The sequence below is a fragment of the Phodopus roborovskii genome, unplaced genomic scaffold (assembly GCF_943737965.1).
Source record: "Phodopus roborovskii unplaced genomic scaffold, PHOROB, whole genome shotgun sequence".
Taxonomy (NCBI): domain Eukaryota; kingdom Metazoa; phylum Chordata; class Mammalia; order Rodentia; family Cricetidae; genus Phodopus; species Phodopus roborovskii.
The window spans coordinates 30,714,917-30,739,995 of NW_026126517.1; the positions used below are offsets into that span (position 1 = coordinate 30,714,917).

Here is a 25,079-nt window from a genome sequence, read left to right on the forward strand (position 1 = left end):
AAACGCACTCTAAGAATTTCACATTAAGTTTCTTTTTGGTTTTTCTTTCTTTTTTAAAGATTTATTTATTTATTATATATAGTGTTCTGCCAGCATGTATGCACACACGGCAGAAGAGGGCACAGGATTTCATTATGGATGGGTGTGATCCACCATGTGGGTGCTGGGAATTGAACTCAGGACCTCTAGAACAGCAGCCTGTGCTCTTAACCTGAATCATCTCTGGTTTTGTTTTTTTTTGGTTTTTGTTTTTGTTTTTTGAGACAGGGTTTCTATGTATTACTTTGGAGCCTGTTCTGGAACTCACTCTGTAGAGCAGGCTAACCAAAAAAACTCAGAGATCCACCTGCCTCTGCCTCCTGAGTGCTAGAATTAAAGATGTATATCACCCACCACTGCTGGGCTGATTATTACTTTTCAATATGTATTCAAAATTTGACCTTACAACAAAAGAAAAAAGTTCCAAAAAAAAAAAAAAAAAAAAAGATAGGTGAATATTTGACAACTGAGGTGCAGATAACAGAATCAAATGTCTGTTTATTATGTCCATCACATTGTAAGTTCCATCTTAAACTACAAGCTAGACCTGGTGTTACACATCTTTCTAGTCTATCTATATTAGGAGTACCAAGGCCAAACAAAAACTACAAAGAACTCCTAAAAAATAAACAAATCATACTACATTAATACTCATTTGCTTTTCCCATGGTAATTATTTCACAAGTTCATCAAAAACTCTGCAATATATTTGACATCTAACTTCAGAGTCTTATCTTTTACAGTATTTTGTTTTGGTTTTTTGTTTTAAAGACAGGCTCTGACTAATAGCCCTGGTGACTGGCCTAGAATTCAGAGATCAGCCTGCCTCTTTAAGAATGTTGAGATTAAGCTGGGCAGTGGTGGTGCAGGCCTTTAATTCTGGCAGAGGAAGTAGGATCTGAGACCAGCCTGGTCTACTCAGTGAATTCCAGGACAGGCTCCAAAATACAAAGAAACCTGTCTCAAAAAGAAGAAAAAAGAAAAAGAATTTTTGCTACACTATTATGGAAAACAAAGCAGAATAGAGATAGTAATATCATCTGTGAATTAGTCTATATATAATAATGTAGTCTGAGTTGGTTCCAAAGTCACTACTTAATCCAGTTTAGGCTAGAATTCATGATCTTCCTGCCTCAGTGACCTCCATATTAGGAATGACCTACACCCCCAGGCCCAGCTTCACCTGTTTTTTCTTTTTCTACTTGTTTGTTTTCTGTTTTTCAATACTGGGCAACAGCCTGCATGTATAACAGCCCTGATTGTCTTGGAACTTGTTTTATAGACCAGGCTGGCCTCAAACCCACAGAGATCCTCCACTGCCCAATGGTTTTCTTAAAGGAACAGGCACAGAGGTTCTAGTGCTTTAGTGCGTTGTATATTAAGCACATTCACTGTTTTTAAGCATTTTACAGAATGCATCTTATCACAATAGCACTATGAAAAATGGTACTGATAACTTCATCCTCCTAAAGGAAGAAGCTTGGGCAGAGGTTAAGGAACTCAAAGTCATGAAGCTCTTAAGAGACAGAAATTCCGATGGGTGTGGTGGCAGACAAGCAGATCACTACTGAGTTCAAAGCCACCCTGCTCTACAGAGCTAGTTCAAGGACAACCAAGGCTACAGGGTGAAATCCTGTCTTAAGAAACCAAGAGATAGCCGGGCACTGGTGGCACATACTTTTTGTCCCAGCACCCAGAGGCGGATCTCAGTGAGTTCAAGGCCAGCCTGGTCTACAGAGCTAGTTCCAGGTCAGGCTCCAAAGCTACACAGAGAAAACCTGTCTCAAAAAAAAAAAAAAAAAAAAAAAAAAAAGGCAGAAATTCAGTGTTTTTTTTTTTAAAGGACTCACCAGGGTGGTGATGCAAATCTTCAATCTCAGCACAGACAGAGGCAGGAGTTGAAGAGTTTGAGGCCTGCTGGGTTATACATCAAGTTCTGGCAAGATGGGGCTAAAGAGACCCTGTCTTTGGGGGTGGGGTTGGGGGCATTTTCTATTTCATTATTCATCCACAAAACCTGAATTCAGTGTTTATTTTCCCTCAGGTAATCACTACCCCTATTTCAGTCAGTACTTTCAGGGCAGGATTCTTACTAAAAACACAAACATAGCTCAAACTGGACCCTTACCTTCCTCACTCCTTTCCTAACTTTTTAACAGAATTTGCACCCCCCTCCCGGGCCTTTCTTGGTACTTAAAACTTTTCAATGTCTTCTCTGTTAAGAAAAACTTTCCTACAAGCTAAAACGACGGTAGCACTTCATCGGGTGTCCCCTGATTGCTGCAAGGGGAGTCGGGGCTTGGGAGACAGTTCCTCCAGGAACAAAAAGCGTGGCAATACGATCAGGAACGAGAGAACTGGAGGGAAGGGGTACCATGCAGAAAAGGGAGAAAGGGGGTGGAGTGGGAGGCACTGCTATCTGGCTCGCATTTCCTGGAGGCAGAGTGAGAACAGAAATTAAGGAACCGGGGGAGGGGGGTAGTGTCCTAGTCAAAACCTGCTAGGTAGCATTTTGTCGAGAATTTTCCTATTATGTCTGACTCTCGCTTCGGAAGAAACGAGACCTTAAGAGTCACAATGGCTGGGCCGCTGATGGGCCCGGCGACACCGCTCTGGCTCGCAGCCCCGGTTGGTCCCTTGAAAGCATCCCTCCGAGTCAGCGGGAGGAACCACCGGAGCCTCTGGAGCCCGCGGCCAGGGCCCGGCGTCGGGGCGCTCGGCTCGGGGACAGCCGCCCCGGGTCCCTTCCGGTAGACAACCCTGAAACACTCTCACATCTCGCCGCTCACTCGGAGCCCGGTCCTTCCCCAGCATCTAAACCCGTCGGTCGCGAGCAGAAACCCGGCTGGAGACAGTGGCTTACCTTTAACAGATTAGACGTCGCCATGTTCCTTCAACTTGGGTCTCTCGCGAGACGCGGCGAGACTTGGCGGCGCTCGGGGCCAGGCCTCCTCGGGAGGCCGGAGTTCCCAGCAGGGCCCCGCGGGCCGCGGCAGAGATGCGGGGGGCGGAGAAGTGGGGGGGGGGGCACACACGCCCAAGCTGCGTGCCGTCAGCGCTGAGCTCGTCCCCGGCACCCGTGCTTCCTCAGGCTTTCCTGCTACATGGTATCCGGGGCCTGCTCACGCGAGAGAGCGCATGCAAAGGCTCAAGGAGACGCGAGCAACGAATGGTTAAGGGACCGGGAGCCGACCTGGCCGGGAAAAGGTAGCATCTACCTCCCCGGGCCTGCCGCACTCGTCTCCGGGTGAGCCTCTGGGGTTGCACTCGCGGCGGCCGCCGGCAACGACTTTTAACTCGGCTTAGGCCCGGCACCGCGGGTTCCGTGGTGGCGTCACGTGACGCTGCGGGCGGGGGCGTGCTTGGGAGCAACCGAGGAGCCTGCAAGCCGCTGGTCCCGAGGCAGAGCGGAGGGTGCGAGCGCGCCCTCTATTGGCTGGAGCCGGCGCCGCCCCCACCCACTCGCCCCAGATCCCGGGATGGCGATTCGGAGCTCTGGATTAGATTAGCCTGGGAGGGTTTTTGCTGCTGTGCTCTGTACAGACTGACCTGGAAAAGGCGCCCAGTAAATACTTGTTTAGTGGATGAATGTACAGACGTGTTAACTAACATCACTGTGCTCCAAAATGCCCCGGCTTGTTTTAGAAGCGGGTATTAATTTTGGACTCCTTAAAATATATCCTAGACCTAGAGCATCCGGTACTGTTTTCTCCAAACTGTGTCACTTCAAATCACGAATCTCTAAACAAAGAGAATGTAGTTTATATAGGGAGCTCACAGGTTAGCTGTTATATTGCATTATGCAAATTCCTAACAGTGTCCTTTTGGGGGGTTATTTGTTTGTTTGGGGTGGGTTTATTTATTTTGGTTTTTAGAGACAGGTTTTCTCAGTGTAGCTTTGGTGCCTGACCTGGCACTCAATCTGTAGACTAGGCTGGCCTTGAACTCAGAGATCCCCTGCCCCCCTGAATGCTGGGGTTAAAGGCGAGAACCAATACCACCCGGATGCTAACAGCATTCCTTTGTACTTTAATAAAGTATTCATGAGGCCATCTATTGCTCTCAGGCCAGATTTCCTTCAGACAGACAAGATCTCTTCTTGAACCTGAAACTAGGCTAGTGGCCAGCAAGCTCCATAGATCCTTAAATTTTATTTATTTCATTTATTTCTTTACTTATTTTTGGTTTTCCAAGACAAATGTTTCTGTGTAACAGCTCTGGCTATCTGGGACTCTCTGTAGACCAGGCTGGCCTTGAACTCAGAGAGATCAACCTGGCTCTGCCTCCCAAATGCCGGGTTTAAAGGCATGTGCCACCACTGCCTGTCAAAATTTACATATTTTTAAATTACTGTTTGCCAGGCCTGGTGGGAAAGGCCTGTAAGTTTACAGGAGACTAAGGCAGGAGGATTGTAGGATCAATGCCCTTATGCTACCGTTGTGCCCAAATTCTGAACCTACAAATCAGCAGGAGACCCATTTTGATACAAAAGCAAAGAGTCTTTTATTATTTAATGAGTTAACTGTATTTAGTTATTCCAACTGTCCAACACAGGATGGGGCCTCAATGCAGGGATTTATTGGGTAGAACAAGGGGAGTGTCTAGGGTTATGCAACAGTCTCAGAAAGTCTCAGAATTGGTGCACTTTAGAGTTTGTAGGGGGCATCCTGTGTTTATTGGTCAACTGGTTGCTATGGCCTGTAGGCCCTCCCAGGGCAGTTGCTATGCTCTACAGGTCGCTATTAACATAAAGCAAGTCTAGAACCCAATCCTAACTTCTGATTGATTCCTTGCCACATGTAGGATATCTGACCTCCTAGCGACCAGGGCAGGTCCAGCAAGGTCAGAAGGCCGGAACCTCAGCAACATGTGCTGAGTCAGAGGTCTACATCTTGCAGGGTCTTTTCTGCAGCCTGTCTTGGCTGCCAAATCAGGGGACTGCATGAGGGTCTGGTCCCTTCACTACACACATGAACTGTAAGTCATCTGAGAGTGGGGGAAGTGTGTGTGTGTGTGTATGTGTGTGTGTGTGTGTGTGTGTGTGTGTGTAAGTGCTTGCCTAGCATTCTAGAGCTCTAAGTTAAATACTCAGTATCAAAGACAGAAAATATCAACTTCATTCATAAAATGTACCATCTGGAATACTTTAAAATGAAAGGTCTCACTGATGGTGGCACATGCCTTGAATGCCAGCCTTGAATCTCAGCACTCTTGAGACAGAGATAAGTGTATCTCTGAGAGTTAGAGGCCAGGCCTGGTCTACAAAGAGAGTTATAGGACACCCAGAGTTACACAAAAAGAAACCCTGGGTGGGTGAAGGGGACAAAGAAAAAGGAAAGTTCTCTAATCTCTTCCCTCCTGCCTCACAAGATATCCCTTGTTAGAAGTGTGTTTTGGTTTTCTCATTTGTTTCCTCTGTATGCATTACACTATATATTAAACAGTTTCTCAAATATTGTTGACACATTGTATATTGTACTAATTATATATTAAAATAATCAAGAATGCTTTTTAGAAAAGCAGGCTTTCTGGCTCTACTCTAGAGGTTGTCTTTCTATACAGACGTGGATGGCCAGGAATGTAGACCAGGCTGACCTAGAACTCACAGAGCTCCACCTGCCTTTTCCTCTAAAGTGAGTGCTGGGATTGTAGGTATATTCCTCCTAAAGGTCAAGAATTCCTTGTATCTGCTTTGGGCTGGGTGTGGTGGAGCAAGCCTTTAATCCCAGCACTCTAGTGAGTTCCAGCCAACTAGAGCTACACAATGAAACCCTGTCTTAAGAAAATGGGCTTAAGATAGGATAAGATTTCCACTTCTCTTAAACAATGAATGATTTAATTAACCACAGTAAGTCTTAGTTTCCTCATTTGTGAAATTAGTATAAAAGCATCTACATCATAGAACTGTTGCAAAGATTAAATATAAAGGCTGGAGAGATAGCCCAGTGGTTAAGAGCACTGGCTACTCTTCCAGGGGACCTGGATTTGATTTCCATCAGCTGCATGGGACTCACAAGTGGTTCCTGTCTGACCAGTACAGGCACCAGGCATGCATATGGTACACAAATATACATGCAGAAAAGCTGTGCAGGTGGTGCATGCCTTTAATTCCAGCACTCTGGAGGCCTAGATAGACAGATCTTTGAGTTAGAGGCCAGCCTGGTCTACTGAGCAAGTTCAGCAAAAACCCATATCACAAAATTAAAATTTTTAAACATTAAATATGTAATTATATAAAACATAAAGCATAATTTATTATACATGTAAGCATTCAGTCTAATAAGAGTTAAAGTGTATAATGCTTACTATATGTAAGACATGATTCTAAACATTTTAATAGATTAATATATTGAATGCTAGAATTCATTGCTTCTTGCAGAGACCTTAAGTATTAATTAAACTTCACATGTGAAAAGAGCTATTAAGGAAAAAAAATCAGATGATGCAGAAACAGAAGGGAGATCAGACAGGGACTAACCAGCCACAGGCCAACATGGGGGTCCTCAAGGCCCTGGCTGACAGGAAGAAATGCCCCCCCCCATGCAGTTATGCTTAGTCTGGGGCTAGCCAGCCAGGATCCTAAAGGCCCTGGCTGGAGGAAGACATTCATAGGTCTGCCCGGTGCCCATTATAGTAAACAAATGTGTGATGGAGAAATGGGAGAAAAAAAGAAGCAGAATGGTTCACACACTGTGGAAAGACTAGAAAGGAAGAAATGAAGATGGTGAAGAGTAGGCTGATGGGGAGGTCTGCTTGCCACTTGGGGCCATGGTGATGTCTGGGCCAGGCTTCTGTCAAAGGCCATGTCTGGATCCCCGGTCCTACAGCAGCCAGGGTGTGTGTTTATGTCCATGGCTCCTGTTGTCATTGAGGGCCTTACTGATTCCAGTGGTCTGGGCTGCCACCTGCAGCCACGTTGGGGATTCGAGGGCTATGCTCCCACTGGAACCATGCCAATCTGGGTGGCTTTCACTGCCACCTGGAGCCATGATGACAACTGGTCCCAGGCTGCTGCTGAGGACTATGTCTGGGTCCATGATCCTACCACCCGAGGTCTTTGTTGATGTCTGTGGCCCATGTTGCCACCAAAGGCCACATAAAGCCTGGGGTCTAGGCTGGCCCAAGTTGCCACTAGAGCCCACAGAAGGTCTGGGATCTGGGCCACAGCCTGCAGCCTTGTTAGAATCTGGAGGCCATGCCACAGTTGAAGTCATGTAGATCTGAGTGGCCTGTGCTGCTATCCAATACCATAGTGATGTCCAGGTGAGAGCTGCAGCTAAGGGCCATATCTGGGTCCATGGCTGTATGCAGTCAGGGTCTGTGCTGATTGATGTGCAAGGTTCCTTTTACCATAGAAGACCACGCAGACACCTGAGGTCTGGGGCCATGTTGGTGCCTGAGGGCCAGACTGCCACTGGGACCCCATGCTGATCTGAGTGGCCTGTGCTGCTACCAGGGGCAATGGTGACATTCAGACTTGGATGCTGCCAAGGACTATTTCTGGGTCTATGGTTCTACCACAGCTAGGGTGTATGCTGAAGTCTGAGTCCCTTATTGCCATCAAAGGTCACATAGAAACCCAGGATTGGGGCCCAACCTGAAGTCTTGGTGGCGTCCAGGGGTCCATGGTGCCACCAGAACCATCTCAACCTTAGTGACTAGTACTTCCACTCAAAGCCCGGATGTTATCCAGTCCCAAGGTGCTGCCAAGGGCCATGTCTGGATCCGTAGTCTAGCTGTAGCTAGGGTCCATGTTGATATCTATAGCCTGTGTCACTTCAGGGGGCCTGGGGAACCTGAGGAAATCAAGAGGGCCATGCTGAGCTGGCCCCTTTCTTTGCTGGCCCAGAGAAAGCTGACCTTGCCTCTTGCTGGACACTGAAGCAAGAGAGCTGACCCCTGCACTCAAGAGAGATGGCCCCCACCCCTTACCACAGATAAGGGTGAACTGACCCCGAGGGCAGGGGTGTAGGGAAGCTGCTCCACCCCCTCACCCAGTGGCTCAGACTGACCTCAGTTACCACCCAGGCCCACCCTAACATCTACTCCATCTAGGACCTACTGGAGCTCCTGAATGAACTTATCCTGTGGAACAACACCAGCAGGATCTCTAAGACTCCAGGTGGCCACAGGATATCCCAGAGGAGTTCTGATGAGGATCCAGGGATGAGGGTGTACCAGAAACCAGGGGCCTTGAACAAGACCAGTGACTCATTGCAATGAACATTTGCTAGTAAAGCTGAAAAGACAAAAGGCACCAATCCCCCAGTGCCACCAGGATGAATGAAGAGGTGTTGGAGAGGCAGGAAAGAAGGAACGAAGAGGATTTTTGTTTGTTTTTCTTTTGTTTGTTTGTTTTGTTCTTGCCTGCTTGCTTGCTTGCTTGAGTTGTTTTATCTTCTTTTGTGTAGGGGCACTTTAGGGGTGAGGGGAGGGTATGGGGGGACCAGGAGTTGAGCAAGATTGGGGTATATGATGTGAAACTCCCAAAGAACCAATAAGAAGTTAAATTTTAAGAGAGAGAGAGAGACATAAGGGAGAATGGGACAGAAATGATTCAGGGGTGAAGAAAACATACTACTGATGGCGGGGAGGATTCTGAGTTCTTTCCCAGCATCCACATTGAGTGGCTCACAGTTGTAACTCCAGTTTTGTGGGGATCTAGTGCTTCTGGCCTTTGAAGGTCCCTGCACTCAAAAGCACACACACACAGAGATGTACATACACATAAGAAAGTGGGAAATTTCCAAGAATCAAGGTCTTTGTGAAGAAAGAGTGCACCAATATACAAGATAGCACATTTTCTATGGTAGTGAAGAGTAACTATTATGTGACTTCTCTCCAGGGATCCTAAACAAACATCCATTTTCCCCAAATAGAGTACTGACAAGAGGCCAAAGAAGACTCCACCCAAGTCCAGCTTAGTGAGCCAGTAAGTTTATTGGGGTTACTTAAAGGAATATGGTTGACCCTTGATGCATCTCTGAAAAGCCAAATGATGTACCCTCCAAGCTCCCTGCACAATTTGTAGCTTGTTAGAAATAAAGGGATCATGGAGGCCCTCCCTATTTCCTCTAAAAATGCCCCCCCAACTGTAACAAAAGGAAAGGAAAACAACAAGCTCCTAAGAGTATTGAAAAAATTGTGTCTTTGAGAACATATAGAAAGGAAACTATTTCCAAGCAAGGTTACTAGTGTTTGTCCCAGGGCATGAAAATGCCTGTAGTGTTGTGGAGCTTTGGATAAGAATGGCCCCCATAGACTCACAGACCAAGATTTGAATGCTTGGTCACCAGGGAGTGGCACTATTAGGAAGTGGCCTTGGTGGAAGAAGTGTGTGGCTAGGGGTGGGCTTTGATGGTTCAGAAGCTCAAGTAAGGCCCAGTGGCATATCCTCTCTTCCTGTTGCCTGATGATCCAGATATAGAACTCTTGACTCCTTCTCCAGTACCATGTCTGCCTATCCATGCACCTCCATGCTTTCCACCATGATGATAATGGACTAACCGCTGAAACTGTAAGCCAGTCCCAATTCAAGGTTTTTTGGGGGTTTGTTTGTTTGTTCTTCGAGACAGGATTTCTCTGTGGCTTTGGAGGCTGTCCTGAACTAGCTCTTGTAGACCAGGCTGGCCTCTCAATAGTTTCCTTTTTAAGAGTTGCAGTGGCTATATCTTCACAACAACAAAACCCCTAAGACACAAGGGAATAGGAGGCTGGAAGTCAGCTTTAGACAGTGTATCCATGGAGAGAAATTTCAATCACAAACTCTGACTGCCTCAACTTCTCAGTAATTTTCTACTGGATATGTGTAAGCACTGGACTTGACAATGTTGTCTATTTGCTGCTCTTTGTTCTTGTACATGGAAGCCTTTACTTTAGGCACTCTGTTCCACCCAGGACTGTCACTGGGGAGCTCCAGCTGACAGTTTCAATTGACATCTGCTGGATGTTTGTAAACCCTGGATTTGATGGGATTATCTTCCCCAACCCCCCACCCCAGACAGGGTTTCTCTATAGCTTTGGGGCCTGTCCTGGAACACTCTGTAGACCAGGCTGGCCTTGAACTCACAGAGATCCGCCTGCCTCTGCCTCCCTAGTGCTGGGATTAAAGGCCTGTGCCACCATGCCTGGCAACCTTTGAGATTTTTAAATTTTGCTTCCAGAGTCTCCCTCCTTTCTTCAGGAAGAAATGCTTCAAATAAGTAGAAGTAGCTACACAATGTGCCATCCCTTCCTGTGTCTTATATTCTTTCCATCCTTTTATATGATGCTCCCTGAGTGTGTGTGGGTGGGGGATGGACACTATAGGTACCTGATTTCCTTCCATTGGTAGCTGAGAACTGGACCACTCTGCCACAGCAACCGTTATTCTCAGGAGGTTAATTAACTGGTTAATGAGTCTCTGCAGTACACTACAGAAAGAAAAAAAAAAAAGCCCTCCAGGACAAACCAGGCTGACAGCAGCAGTAATTATGTGTATAATCACAAATGTTTAGAAGGCAATTTAATAGGCACCTAATACCTATTTAACAACATAGTTGCAATGGCTTCCCCTCTGGGGCCTAAGACCTTCCCAGCCATTGGCTTTTTGTCCTGGCTTACAGCACTACATGTAAGTTTTCTCTTGTGGAGCAGACTTTAAATCCAATTGGAAAATAATTGTTTACACTCCTAACAGTCATGCCACTAAGCACCAAGGAGCACATATCCTCTTTTAGTATAGTGTCAAGATCCATACTAAGTACAAGGCGATGGTGGTACATGCCTTTAATCCCAGCATTCAAACGGCAGAGAGACAGGCAGATCAAGAGGCCAGCCTGGTCTACAGAGTGAGTTTTAGGTCAGCCAGGGCTATATAAAAAAACCCTGTCTTGAAAAATAAAACAAAACAAAAAGATCCATACCAAGCAGGACTCTTGGTGACAATCCTACCCCCAGCATCCTACATATTACATTCGGGTAAGAAAGCTAGGGAGGATTTTTGTGTTTAATGTCAGGCTGATTGCTCTTCAGTCCTTTCTGCATGTAGTCGCTTTAGAAATAAGAACTCACAAACATCATTAAGGCTTAGGTTGTGTGTATGTGTGTGTGTGTGGGTGGGTGGGTGGGTGGGTGGGTGGGTACTTCAAGGACTTCCCTGACCAACAACTCACAGGGAGGTAGCCCACCCTTGGCCCTGGATATTTGCCTCCAAACTTTCCTGACTGGGTACAATATCCAGTACAGCCCAAAACTATCCTATTGCTTGTATTAGCTGTTTTATCAGAAAGAACATAACTTAATTGGTAGAGTCCTTGCTCAATGTACACATAAACAAGGGAAAGGTGCTCCCAACCTGCAGTCCTAGCACTTTGGAGGCAGGGGTAGAAGTCCAAGGTCATCCTCAGCTACATAGTGAGTTCCAGGCCAGCCTGAGCTAGGCCCAGTCGCAAAAAGACACAAGGTTAGTGGAAAAGTTAATCTTCATTGTCTACTTGACAGGATTTAGATTCACTGTGCAGATAAGCCTCTGGGCATGTCTGTGAGAAATTTCCTACATGGGTTAATTGTCATGAGAAGATCCACCCTAACGGGAAGAAAAAGGAAAAAGGAAGCTGAACATTAGGATTCATTGCTCTCTGCTTCCTGAGTAGATCCAATATGATTTTCCAAAAAACCTGGAACAAATCACATTCAGTACCTGTGGCTCCTCCCAGTACTTCTCGCCCCACCTCCTACCCTAAACCTCTCCAGCCCAGGGGTTAGGCTTCCCTTTCCTAAGCTTCTGATCCCTATGTAACTCAACCATTTTGGCTAAGCACTTTCTTGGTCTCTTGGTTCCCATACTCTCTTTGTTCCTCTTCTTCCTTCTCTCTTCCTCTCTCACTCTCCCTGCCCTTCTCTCCTCTCATGGCCTGTTTCCATCTAGACCCTTCCAGACACCTCTACCGGAACTCTCCCTCATATCTACAATAAAAACTTCAACGGTACCTGGGAATGGTCATGTTCTCATTTCCATTCACTTACTATGATGAGTGGTACCCATGAACTGTGAGCCAAACCAACCATTCCTTGAGTTGTTTTTGTCAGGTTATTGTGTCACCGCCATGAGGACAGTAACGTAGTTGGGTACAGAAGCATGAAAGACACTACCCCATCCAGCCCTCTGTAATCAACAGCCATTTTCCAAGAGTCCTTCAGCCTCCTATTCTGAAGGACTGCTCCTGCTACTGATGAGCCATGTGCTTCTCCTCACCTAATGGTTTCTGGTTTCTGAAGGGCAGGCCTGGATGCTTGCCTTGGCTTAAACCCAAGGAGGACCAGAGTTCACTCTTACAACACTGGGACCACAGGTATGCCACCAATCACGGTCATGGTCATACATTTGGATCTCTCTCCTTTGATATATATATATATATACAATATCAATCTTTTTTAACATTTAAACTGGGTGTGGTGGTACATGCCTTTTTTCCCAGCTCTTGGAAGGCAAGGCAGGAGGATCTCTGAGTTTGAGGCTAGCCTGATTTGCCTAGTGAGTTTCAGGATAGGCAGGATTACATAGAAAACCCCTGTATGCGTGTTAGTCTGTGTACCGTGTGTGTGCAAGGCCTGCAGAGATCAGAAGAGGATGTCGGAGCCCCTGGAACTGGAATTACAGATGGTTGTATGCCTTTATGTGAGTGCCGGGAACTGAACCTAGGTCTTTTGGTTCACAGCCCACATTTGGATGTTGGTCTTACTTTTCCCCCACATTTCACACTTTTGGGACTCAGAGTCAGTAAGGGAATGAAAACAGAAACTTCCTTGGTACCACTTTGTAGTGCAGAAATAATACAACAAAGCAAGCTGAAGGTTCTGCTGATTGCTTTCCTTCCCTACTTGAAATCGAAAGTCATCTGTTGATAGAACACTGTGAAATTAAAGCAGAAAGGAGAAAAAAATAACATGTCACTATGTTCAGTGGTGGGACAGGGAAGGGACCAAGGGACTATGATTCCTGTCTTTTTGCAACTAGTAAACCAGAGGGTTTTACTTAGGAATTTATTTGAGCTAGATTCCTTCTGTGCAGCTCAGGCTGGCCTGGAACACTATCCTCCTGCCTCAGGGATTCAACCTGGCTACAAATGTTAATTTCAACCTTTGAACATAGCTAGGGAAAAAAAGATTTAGTAGGACTAATAATTTGTGCAAAGTCTTACAAGCATATAAGTGATAGTGTCTGGCTGATTCTGTAGCTATATTCACTTAGGTACAGTCACTGAGTAGGGGTAGAATTGGATTGTAGTAACTAAAGTAGCAGTTTTGCTGAGTGAAAATTGTGGAGTTGAGCAAACATGAAAGGAGTAAAGATGATGACTGACCATTGGACCAAGCTGAATTAGGTGGAGGATCAAAGTACTGTAATCAGGTGAGGCCCTAAGGATTGTTGCAACTATGAAATGAGAGGGACCCAGCTGGAAAGACAAAGACAGCTGTTAGTATTAGTAGCCACTGTAATGCCAAAGGTTAAGCTATGATCAAGGGAGAAAACATAGGAAAACAGATCTGGAAACTGAAAAGCCAGGCATAGTAAGTTCAGTGGCCAGTCAAATATCATATGTAAACCTATCTACTCTTAATTAATTTCAGCAGCTACTGTGGTAAACATTCTATGTGAGCTCAAATACCCTGTGACAATATCCTACCTGACAAGGATAGTTCTTTCTGCTTTGAATTCAGGCTTTTCTCTAAGGGTCCAGGATCACACAAATGTCACAGGCAAGCTCAGCAAAGAACAAGGAAATAAATGTTTCCAGGACTAACTCTAACAGTAGGGTAAGAAGCCAGTGAGTGGGTAGTACCTTAACCTGTAGTCTTCTGGCATACAATCTTATGGTATATAGCTATATTTATGATATATATGTGATTACCAGAGGACTCACTAGGTTTGATTCCTTTTGTTCATGGTAGTGTTGTTAATAGCACACTTCTAAGGGTATTAATTAACTCCTCCTTATTTGTTCCTGCCAACTGAGTTATCTCCCAAATTAGCCACTTATTTCCCAACTCCTTGTCTCAAACACTGCCTTAAAACAAAACACTTTACTGGACTGGGAAGATAGCTCAGTGGCTAAAAGCTTTTTGTCACACAAGCCTGGTGACCTGAGTTTGGAACCCTGGAACACATGTGGAAATGTACATGATAATACATAACTATAATTCTAGTGTCCTGCCACAAAATGGGAAGCAGACAGGCAAATTCCTTGAAGCTCAAGGGCCAGCTCACATCAAGTATGAAGCATATTAGCAAAACAAGAAAGACCCTGCCTCTACTGGAGAAATGGTTCAGCATTTAAGAGCACTGGCTGCTCTTCCAGAGGACCTGAGTTCAGTTCCCAGCACCCACATGTGTCAGTGTGCATAAAGATGGTTGCACTCCACTTTGGCACAAGGAAAGAGTTCAAAACTGTCCTCAGCAAGTTATAAGACCTACTAGTCAAAGGTGTGGCTACAGTAGGATATTTGACTGTCTTATTCTAAATAACAACAGACCTGAATCTGAAGTGTAGCTACTCCTGACCCTTAAGCCTAGGGAACAAGAAGTTGAATCATACCCCACAAAGTGAACCTTCTTTTCAGACCTAATTATTCCCTTTACCCCTGAGGTTGCCTCACCTGAGATTTCCACTCTAGTTCTTCTCTGCCCCTTATCTACACAAAGGTCCTACCTTAATCTCCTGATGTCCCCTATCTCTCTCCCTGCAGGAAAGCAGTGATGAGACTGGAAATTGTTCTAGATTTTCTGATGTTTCTATTTGATCTGTTTGTTTACCCTCTAAACCCCTTTGGTCCAGGGTCCACAGCAGACTTAACTTTCTCTCAAGTAGCTACAGGCAAGTCAGGAATTTTAGGGTTATGTTCCTCTAGCACTCTGGTACCTCCAGGGGCCACTGTTCAGCCTGCAGCAGTTGAGATGGAGAGTGTTCAAAACCCTACCTCAGTAGCTCCATAATTAACTACAGTGGCAGGAACTGTCATCTGAGGTCACATGAACTTAATATAAAAGGACAAACTCAAAGAAAGAAAATCCTGGCACTTCTTGTTTTATGGATAGGGTAGGGTTTTGAGAGAGGGTCCCCTCTACATATCCCTGGCTGGTCTGGAACTCAGAGATCTACCTGCCTCAGCCTCCCAAGTGCTAAGATGAAAAAAGTGCCTGTCTTCCCAGCTTGTTTTCCTATCCGCAATTGCCCAACTAATTACCTACTTTTCCAGTACCAAAAAAAAACAAAAAAAAAACTTTATTTTGTCTAATTAGCATTAAATAGAAAAACAAAAAAATAGAGCTGGGTGTAGTGGCTACTTAAACAAGGAAGCCATCCAGAGGATACAGGATCCAGTGTCTTTGAAATATAAGCTGTTGGTGTTATCATTTCCGGGATCCCATGACTACGCATGTGGCCATGAACATTCAGGCAAAATGTTTAGTCACCCCAGGTGTTAGCATTTCTGGGGTCAGCTGCACATGAGCTGTGATCCTTCAGGCAAAATGCCTAGTCATCCAGGGTCTTATGTAATCTATATGCACAAGTATTCTATGTGTAGCATGCTGTGGCTAAGTAAGCCCCCATACAAATGCTATGAACAACCTTTAAAAGCACACATGCCCATTCCACTTTCTCTCGAGACAGGCCTGTACCCACCCCCTCTTCCCTTCCCCACTTTTCACTAATAAAACCCTTAGCTGGGTTGTCGGGGCTCTTGCCTTTAACCCCAGTACTCAGGAGGCAGAGGTAAGCCCTAAACTTAGGAGAGTACAAGTGTAAGCATGACTTTGGGTCAGATGGGATGGACAAGAATTCTGGCACTCAGGAGCCAAAGAACACAATAGTTCACAGTAAGCTTAGCAGCTTACAGCCCTGCTCCAGGGAAAGGCTTCCCCAGTGTAGCAGCACTGCTCCAGCAAGGGAAGGCCTGAACAACAGAGAGACCCTGTCTCAAACATGTTGGAAGGTTGGACCAATATCCAAAATTGTCCTCTGACCTCTGTACATGTTCTGTGGCATGCGTGTATACACACACACACACACACACACTCACGCATACACACACACACACACACACACACACTTTTGTAGACAGCTCAGTAGGTAGCATAGGTAGGATTTACTTGGAAAAGAGATAGGGACACCAAAAAATAAACCACTGGAGAGTCCTGGGATGATGGTATCCTGGTGCAGCTTTCTTATGGTGGTGGTTTCACAAAGAAGACTCATGGTTTAGACACCAAGTGCCCTGCCCTGCCCTGCCCCACCCAGTCCCACCCCACCCCACCCTGCCCTGCCCTGCCATTCCCCAGGGAAAGAAGGTCTTAATCTTCACCCTAACCTCATTCAAGACATTTATTGGGCTGGGTGTTGGTGGTGCATGCCTTTGCTCCCAGCACTTGGAAGGCAGAGGCAGGTGGATCTCTGTGAGTTTGAAGCCAGCATGTTCTACAGAGTGAGTTTTAGGACAAGCTCCAAAGCAACACAGAGAAACCCTGTTTGGTAAAGAAAAAGAAAAAGAAAAAAAAAAACATTTATTGGGAAGAAAGAATCCTGGGTGGCAGTGGACAGCCAGGCAGCCTGACAACCACGAGATGAACAGACATGGGGTTTATATAGGGCTTCTTAGGGGGCAGAGTTTTTCCCAGGGAGATTTTCAGGGTGCAGATTGGTCAATTTTCAATCCCTCAGCTCAGATTGGCTAGATCTCCTGCTCAGAGATTGGCTGGTTTTCTATTCAGGTTCAGGATCAGATTTGGCTCTGGCTTCAGGGCCAAAGTGTGTTTCTTTCACTGGTCCTTTTTAGCCTTTTGGTTCTAATTTTGGGACCAGGATGTATTTCTTTCACTGGCTCTCATTCCAGGGACAACTTTTTTTTTTTTTGGCACCAGTTTCAGGGTCATGGTACATTTCTTTGGTTCTGGTTGCAGGGCCAAAGTTTGTTTCTTAGGCTCTGCTCAGGGTGTGTCTCTGGCTGGCCCTCTCCCCTTAGTGTAATAAACTGAACAAACTGTAGGGATTTGAGCAGTTGTGTAAATGGGTTCCACCCTCTCGCTCACCTCCCTTTAGTCTTGTACTGATCTATAAAGTCTCAAGTTCCAGACTTTTGGACAAGCAACAAGGGAGTATTCCAGGCTGACTGACAAGAATAAGTATGGGGGCTTGAGAGATTCCTCAAGAGCACTCAAGAGGACCCAGGTTCAATTCCCAGCACCCACATGGCAGCTCACAACTGTCTGAAACTCCAGTTCCAGGGGATCTGATACCTTCACACCAATGCACATAAAATAAAGTTAAATGAATTCTTTTTAAAAAAGGAGTAAGTATGCCTGCTTCAAGGAGGCACCTGATGTAAATCTTAATCCCCTCCCTGGCCTCTGAACTGATCAGGTACTTCTTAACGCAAACAGGCACTGCCCCAGATATTAGGTGCACCATGATGGTGGCACATGTTTTGCCAAGCCAGTAGGCTTGTCCTCTGCCCAAACTGTAAGAATTTACTGGATCAGTAACTTTTTCCATTCCCCTTCCAGGGAATGGGCTGGATTTTGGGAGGAACAGATATTCCTAATTTATTGGGCAGATTATAGTTGAAACCTTAGTAGGGTCTCCCAATTGCAACCTAGGAGAGTCTACTGAGAACGATATTGTTGCCTGGAGCTTGTTCAGGAGGTCCTGCCCCAGTATAGGTAGGGGCATTCTGGAATAACAACAACAACAACAACAAAAAAGTGTGAGTCACAATTCCTTGTCCTACATCACAGTCTAGTCAGTGGTTCATTTGTGTTCTTTGACTTCTACTTTGGCCTCTGTACTTCCATTGTTTGGTTGGTAAGGGGTCCCAGGGGCTTTTGTAATACCAGATAAGTAGCCCTTGTGTCCATAAGACACTTTTGCACGTTGACCCCCTATGATGAAGGTTACCATAGGCTCCTCGGGGCCTGGTTTGAAGGATCTTCAGCCTTACTAACCCTGCACAGCTAGGATTAGCTTGGGTTTTGGGGAGGACCTCTCTGTTTCTGGCATCTGGCATGGACTTTCATTTTTCCAATAACCAATTTCTTTGCCATAGACACACTGGCCCTTTTGTAAAGGTCTCTTATTTTTATCTTGGTGTGCATGGACAGAGTTGAGTGATTGGGGCTTGTAGTGCAACCATGGTGACACACCCCATATTTATCAGATCTTTGTTGTCTCTTTTGGTCAAACACTTTCTGGGCTATCTGTAATAGTTACGAATTGTTCTTTCCTGAAAACCCATCCATCTTTCATATCTTTCTACACATGCTAGGGGCTTGACTGGCTCTGCTACTGTTTTTTTTTTTTGTTTGTTTGTTTGTTTGTTTGGTTGGCTGGTTGGTTTTTGCACTTTATCAGAAGGTCAGGGAAAAAGTAGAAGGGGATACATAAAGGAAATGTTATTGATTTGGGAGCATTTTCAGGAATATTAGATTTAATACTCTGGCAAGAATCTCAGGAGAAAGTGCCAACTTTTCCCCAGGATGGAAGGCAGAGAATGCTGTCCACATTAACTGCAGTTGGAAAGCTAGAATTGCCATGACAGCAGAAAAAAAAGGCTTAACAGGCCAGAAAATTGAGCATGCTAAATGGATGTGGTATGTAGAGTGAGAAGCTCTCCACTACCCAAGTACTTCAGAAAGGGCAGTGAGGAGTATCCTAGTGAAAAGGGCATTTGTATTTCTTTCCAAGAAGGTCACTGTAGCTCTCCTCTGAAGGCCATGGCTCGTGATGGGAGCTTCCTAATAGGAATGGCAACAGTAAGGTGCTATTAGTAGACTATGTGACAACACTTAGCAACTATATTATTAGGGTTGTAATGTATGTCAGGTTCAGGGAGAAGCCAGGTATGACTGTTTTGCAGCTTCATAGAATGAATGATTAGACATGGCATCTGTGATGGCTAGCATTTAAAACTGAAGATTACTTGAAAGGACTCTAGCCAGCCTAAGCACTGCAAACATGGCTCTGACGTGCCTTTTGCCTTCTCCCCATTCTCTCTGCCTTGCTAAAAACTATGATGGGGGGATGTCCTTCTGTATGTTGTCAATATATGTTTCTCTTATTGGTTGATGAATAAACCTGTTTCAGCCCATGGACAGGCAGGACTTAGCCAGGTGGGAAATCCAAACAGGGAGAAAGGTAGGAGGCAGAGCAAAGTTAATGCCATGTAGCTGCCAAGGAAGAAAGAGACCCAGACATTTTTGGGTAAGCAGAGACCACATGGATATACATAGATTAATATAATTGGGTTAATAAAGGCTGGGTGGTGGTGGCACACACCTTTAGTCCCAGCACTCGGAAGGCAGAGGCAGGTGGATCTCTGTGAATTCAAGACCAGCCTGGCCTACAAGAGCTAGTTCCAGGACAGCCTCCAAAGCCACAGAGAAACCCTGCCTCAAAAAAACAAAAAACAAAAACAAAAAAACAACAAAAAAAAAAAAAAAAAAAAAAAAAAGAAAAAAAAAGAAATGGGTTAATAAGAGAGAGCTAGCCAATAAGAAGCATACACCATCAGCCAAATAGTTTATAATTAATATAAGTCTCTGTGTGTTTATTTGGGACTAGACAACTGTGGGATCAGGCAGGACAGAAACTTCTGACTATAAAACCATTAGATTACATTCCTAGAGCTAGCCATCAAGGTCTTTTCCCTTATTTAGCCACTTCCTCTTCCTGGGGCTTACTACCAAAGCCCAGCTATCAAAAGCTCCCTTTTGGCTGCCCTAATTAACATGCCAATCAAAATTAAATACCTCATCCAAGACAGGTGATAGTGGCACACACCTTCAAATCCAGCACCCTGGAGGCAGAGACTGACAGATGTCTGTGTTTGAGGCTAGCTTGGTCTATAGAGCAAGTTCCAGGTTAGGCTCCAAAGCTACACAGAGAAGCCCAGTTTCAACCCAAACGCCGCCGTCCCCCCCCCCCCCGCCGCAAAAACAAAAACAAACAAACAAACAAAAACACAAGTTTTCTCTTCATCTGCCATTTGCCTATGTGCCACATCTGTCTGTTCTATATGCAGAGGCAGTCCTTTGTTGTGCCCCCAGAACAAATGTCCCTTGTTCTGTTCCCCCTTTTCCCTCACCTCTATTTCCTGTCTTTGTCTCTTATTCCCTGCCCTTTGTCCCTCTAGGGCAAATAAATCCCCTTTGTACTAAGACCTTGGTCTTGGGGTGTCTTGAGCTGATACTGGTCTCTTCATTAGTAAAATATATACATTTATGGGCTACAAAGGGATGCCATGATATATGTACCAATTTGGAACCATTGAATCAACCTAATAAATAGAACCATCATTGTATTTATTGTTCATTCCTCTTATCTAATTGAATGACTGAATCTTTTGGTCAACTTCTCCATTTCCTACCATTCCCAGCCTCTAATAACCAACATTCTCATCTCTGCTTTTCTGAGTTCTATTGTTTTAGATTTCACATGTAAATAAGAACACTTTGCTTTTCTAGGTTTTGGGGGTAGCTAATTTAATGTGTCAACTTTGTTTTTGAAGACAGGGCTTCTCTGTGTGTAGCCCTAGTGGTCCTGGAACTCACTCTGTAGACCAGGCAGGCTTTGAACTCACAGAGAACCATCAGTCTCTCCCTCCTGAGTGCTGGGTTTAAAGGTGTGTGCCTCCACCTCTCAGCATGTCAACTTTGTTAAGCCATGACATGAACGCTCAGTCTAGATGTTTCTGTGCAAGTATACTTGGAAAAGATTAGCTGTTTTCTTTCCTTTTTTTTTTTTTTTTTTTTTTTTTTTTTTTTTTGAGACAGGATCTCCACATAACTCTGGCCATCCTGGAACTCAGTATGTAGACCAGGCTGGCTTTGAACTCACAAAGATCTGTCAGCCTCTTCCTCCTGAGTGCTGGGATTAAAAGCTTGTGCCACCATGTCCAGCAGGGGAGGTTAACATTTAAATTAGTGGACTTTGAAGTATAACAGCCTTCATAATGTGAGTGGATGTCATCTAATCAATCGAAGATTGAATAGAATAAAAAGGCTGGTCTGCTCTGAGCAAAGTGGGATTCTCCAGTAGACTGTCTTTGGACTTCTTTGACAATAGTGGCTTGTTTGTTTGTTTGTTTGTTTGTTTCTAGGCAGGTGGCCTTTGCAGTTGAGCTGCAGCATAAGTTCTTCTGAGCCTGCAGCCTGAAGACTTTGGACTTAACAGCCAGCCTCTGTGAGAGAAGTTGGGCTCATTGGCTGTATAACAAACACGTTATAATAAACATCTTCATTTAGAAGCATCACATTGATTCATTCCTTTTGATCACCCTGGTTGTAAAAACAGAAAGATAATCAAATAGTCTACTTCATCCATGCAATCAAAGGGGATGAAGTGTGTGTGTGTGTGTGTGTGTGTGTGTGTGTGTGTGTGTGTGTGTGTGTGTGTGTGAGGGAGAGAGAGAAAGAGAGAGATCAGGGGTTTGTTTTCAGTTTTTTGACTTTAACAAAACATTTGAGTAATTAATTTATTAAAAGGTTTATTTTACTTCACATTTTTGAAGGCTTCTGTGACAATCTTCATTGTTTAGAATCAGGTAGCATTAGTAACGTCCATCAAGTTTATACCTTATTTTACTTTTCTTGTCATTCTGGAAAAAAATACCAATGTATTACAATAGCAAAACATTATTCTTCTATGGAATGTATGCATTAAAATTAAATATATGGGAGTCAAATATAAAGATGTGGAACTCACATTTAGAAGGCATAATTCAACACCATAACCACATTAGTAGTCATTGAATGTCACAGTTACAACAATGTGTCAGGCACTATTTTAACAGGGACCAAAGTTTTACCCAAAGAGATATCAAGGTGCTCTTTTGTAATATGTCTTTAAAACACTTTTTGTTTTATTTTTTAGTGTGATTGTGTGCAGCAAGTGAACTAGAATGTGTAGTGATTGATTCAGATTGCCGTAGCTTCGGACCTACGGTCTTCTTGCTTCAGTCACTGCCTTTACAAAAAGTATCAAGTCACACAGCACTTCATTCAGGTTCCAGAGAACAGTTTGTTTCTTATTTCATGGGTGAAGATCAATTGCCCAGGAAAAGACTGGTGGAAACATTTGAGGTTTGGAAAGATTCCGAAACATAAATGGCTGTTCATCAGCTGTGGGATCCCTAAGAGTAACTCTGCTTGGACATCTATTCTACTGTTGAGTGGCTGGTACGGAATTTTGATCTGTAGTAGTGACCCTGCTGTCTCTGGATTACAGACACGTACCACCACACCTGGCCCTGCTACTCTACTATTTTAAAATATAAAGGAGCTAGGTCTAAGTGATGTTACCCTAGATATGATGTTTCCTTTATTTTTCCAACCTGACTCTTTCCGGGCAGCTCTGAGGAAAGCAATGAGTCAGCTTATCAAATGGGTCATTAGTCCAGCTCATCCTTTTTGCTTGATCAGATCTAAAGAATTATTCAAATATAGGGCACTCTGAAGTCTCAGAGGTTATGATCTTCATTGAACCAAGGGAAGTATAAAAACAGACATCATTCTTAAAATGATTTTTAGTAATCTAGATCCAGTTTTCCAGTGATGTAAAGCTCAATAAAAAGGCATGTTAACAATACAGGAGCCAGGCAATGGTGGCTCATTCCTGTAATCCTGGCACTTGGGATGTGGAGGCAGGTGGGTCTCTGGGTTCAAGGTCAGCCTGGTTTACAGAGTGAATACTAGGACAGCTAAGGCTGTCTCAAAAAACCAAAACCAAAACAAAAAACCAAAAACAATACTCGATTGTTTTTGGTCGTTTGGCATTTTTGGAACCCTAAACCCTCAGATTTCCAGGCTCAAAAACTCACTCTCCCTTGTCCCTGTGGTGATGCAGAGAACACAAAGAGCACATTGGAAAGCATTGTGACCACAAGGACATCTTGTTCAAGCTTGCATATAGTTAACCATTGCACCATTCCATGTTCTGAAACTACTAGCACTGTGGATGGGCGGTGCCAATCAGATCAAGTTTATTATATCCTGGGTAGATTTTAAAAATCCTAATGACTTAAAATATTTGGTAATTAGCTACACTGTCTAGTAGTATAAAATTTAAATAAGACTAAATAAATTCAAATATAATAATATTAGTATAAAATAAATTATGTCTTTTTTTTTTTAAAAGACAGAGTCTCATGTCTAATTCTGGCTGTTCTGGAATTTGATCTGTAGACCAAGCTGGCCTCAAATTCAGTTCCGGAACAGCCAGGACTGTTACACAGAGAAACTCTGTCTTGAAAAAACTAAAGAAAAACAGAAACCTAGGAAAAAGCTTTTTGCCTAGATCAAATATTGACTGTTTTGGCATTATCATTCAAACCCTACACAACATATAAGAAATAGTCAATTATAGATATGTGTACATACATACATATACACACATACATATACAGAACACACATACTATGCATACATAGGTGTGTGTGTGTGTGTGTGTGTGTGAGTGTGAGAGAAGATTTGGAGTTAAGGGTATACATGTTTGGCAGTCTTATTTTTGTTTTTGTTTTTTTTTGAGACAGGGTTTCTCTGTGCAACAGCTCTGACTATCCAGGAACTCACTCTGAAGACCAGGCTTGGCCTAGAACTCAGAGATTCACCTGCCTCTGCCTCCAAAATGCTGGAAAGGCGTGCGCCACCAACGCCTGGCATAGACTTTCATTTTTATCCAGCATTACTATTATGAAAGGTGTCCACTGAGAGTTAAAAAATCGCACTTTAAATTTCAATTGTATAACTTGACAAGTAGACCAAGGTTACTGTACCTTAAACTGTTAGATATTCAGCATTTTAGGTCACGCCATTTTGGATGTAATGGAAGAATATAATGTAAGATTTAGAATTGTAACAGTAAAAGTAGACTGCTTCACATGGGAAGGGGCAGTTTGAATGTCACAAAGCAGCCTGGGGATATAAAAATATTGACAATATAAATATTCAAAGCTTTCTAGTGACATAATTTATAGTCTCTTCATAAGCACTATTAAAAATACACAAACCTAGAAAATATGCAAGTGTTACTATTTTAAAATACAATCAAATACCTACTTCAGAGATTCACAAAAACATTTTCAAATGTAACTTCTTGATTGGATTAATTTTCCAAGGGCTTTCTTCTCTACTGTTTATGCTTTAGAGAAACAGTGATTCACCAGTGGTTCAAACTAGAAGGACAGAGGGCAGTGCCAACCAAGGACTCCCCTGGGTCCATGAAAACACATACCAACTTCTGGTACCTCTACACAGAAGTAGAACACAACAAAAGAAATTCTCCCCAACTGTAAATATAATGTCCAGAAGCAGCTGCATCAGCAATACACTTGTATAATGCTTTCTGTACTCAAATGTTTTTTAACACCATCTACTTGATTTTCAAAATAATTACATAGGATTCAATAAATGAATCTAGTAGGCTCAGTTTATAAGCCAGAAAAATGATGCTCAAGAGATCATAGGACATTCTTGTGGTCGAATACTAACTAGTAGAACAAAGGCAAGCTTAGAGCTACATTCTCTGACTTGCTCAATATTCTTTACACTATGCGATTTTGGTTTTCAAACAAAGTTTAAGCATAAGAGTCTTCCAACTTCAAAAAAGCAATTTCATTGGGTAATTAGATATCCTTCTGTGATTTAGAGCATAGAACAGATTTATAGGTTATAAAATATTTAACACTGTGATCAAAATGTCCCTTTCCATGCATGTTCAAGCAGTAAGTTAAAAATTAACCATGGTAAGCTGCATGCCTTTTATCCCAGCACTCAGAGGCAGAGACAGACAGACCTCTGACTTCAAATCCAGCCTAGTCCACGTATCAAGTTCGAGGCCAACAAGGGCAATCAGAGTGAAACCCTGTCTCATCCTCCCTGACAAAAAATGAAGGAGCTGGGTATGGTGGCACATACTCAGCACTTGGGAGACAGAGACAAGTAGATCTGAGCTATATAGCAAAACTCTGCAAAAAAGAAAAAAAATACTAGTTTAAAAACCTGAACTTAC

At 43.8% G+C, this 25,079-nt stretch overlaps 2 protein-coding genes and 1 long non-coding RNA gene across 4 annotated transcripts in view; 1 reads left to right on the plus strand and 2 right to left on the minus strand.

Annotated features, from left to right (window-relative positions):
* The window catches only part of Cul5 (cullin 5), a 51,972-nt gene extending 48,553 nt beyond the window's left edge, over positions 1 to 3,419 (minus strand). The window contains exon 1 of one of the 2 annotated variants that reach the window (XM_051197476.1): positions 2,903 to 3,419. In XM_051197476.1, the coding sequence (XP_051053433.1) occupies positions 2,903 to 2,926 (24 nt within the window). In that variant the 5' untranslated portion in view covers positions 2,927 to 3,419. The remainder of the gene's footprint in view (positions 1 to 2,902) is intronic. The other variant, XM_051197477.1, reaches the window with a different exon arrangement.
* The window catches only part of Acat1 (acetyl-CoA acetyltransferase 1), a 191,769-nt gene that overhangs the window by 78,434 nt on the left and 88,256 nt on the right, over positions 1 to 25,079 (minus strand). The gene's annotated exons all lie outside the window — the stretch shown is intronic.
* LOC127231753 (uncharacterized) lies at positions 3,139 to 21,321 on the plus strand. Its single transcript, XR_007835299.1, has 2 exons — positions 3,139 to 3,286; positions 21,172 to 21,321. It is a non-coding gene; the product is annotated as an uncharacterized LOC127231753 (long non-coding RNA).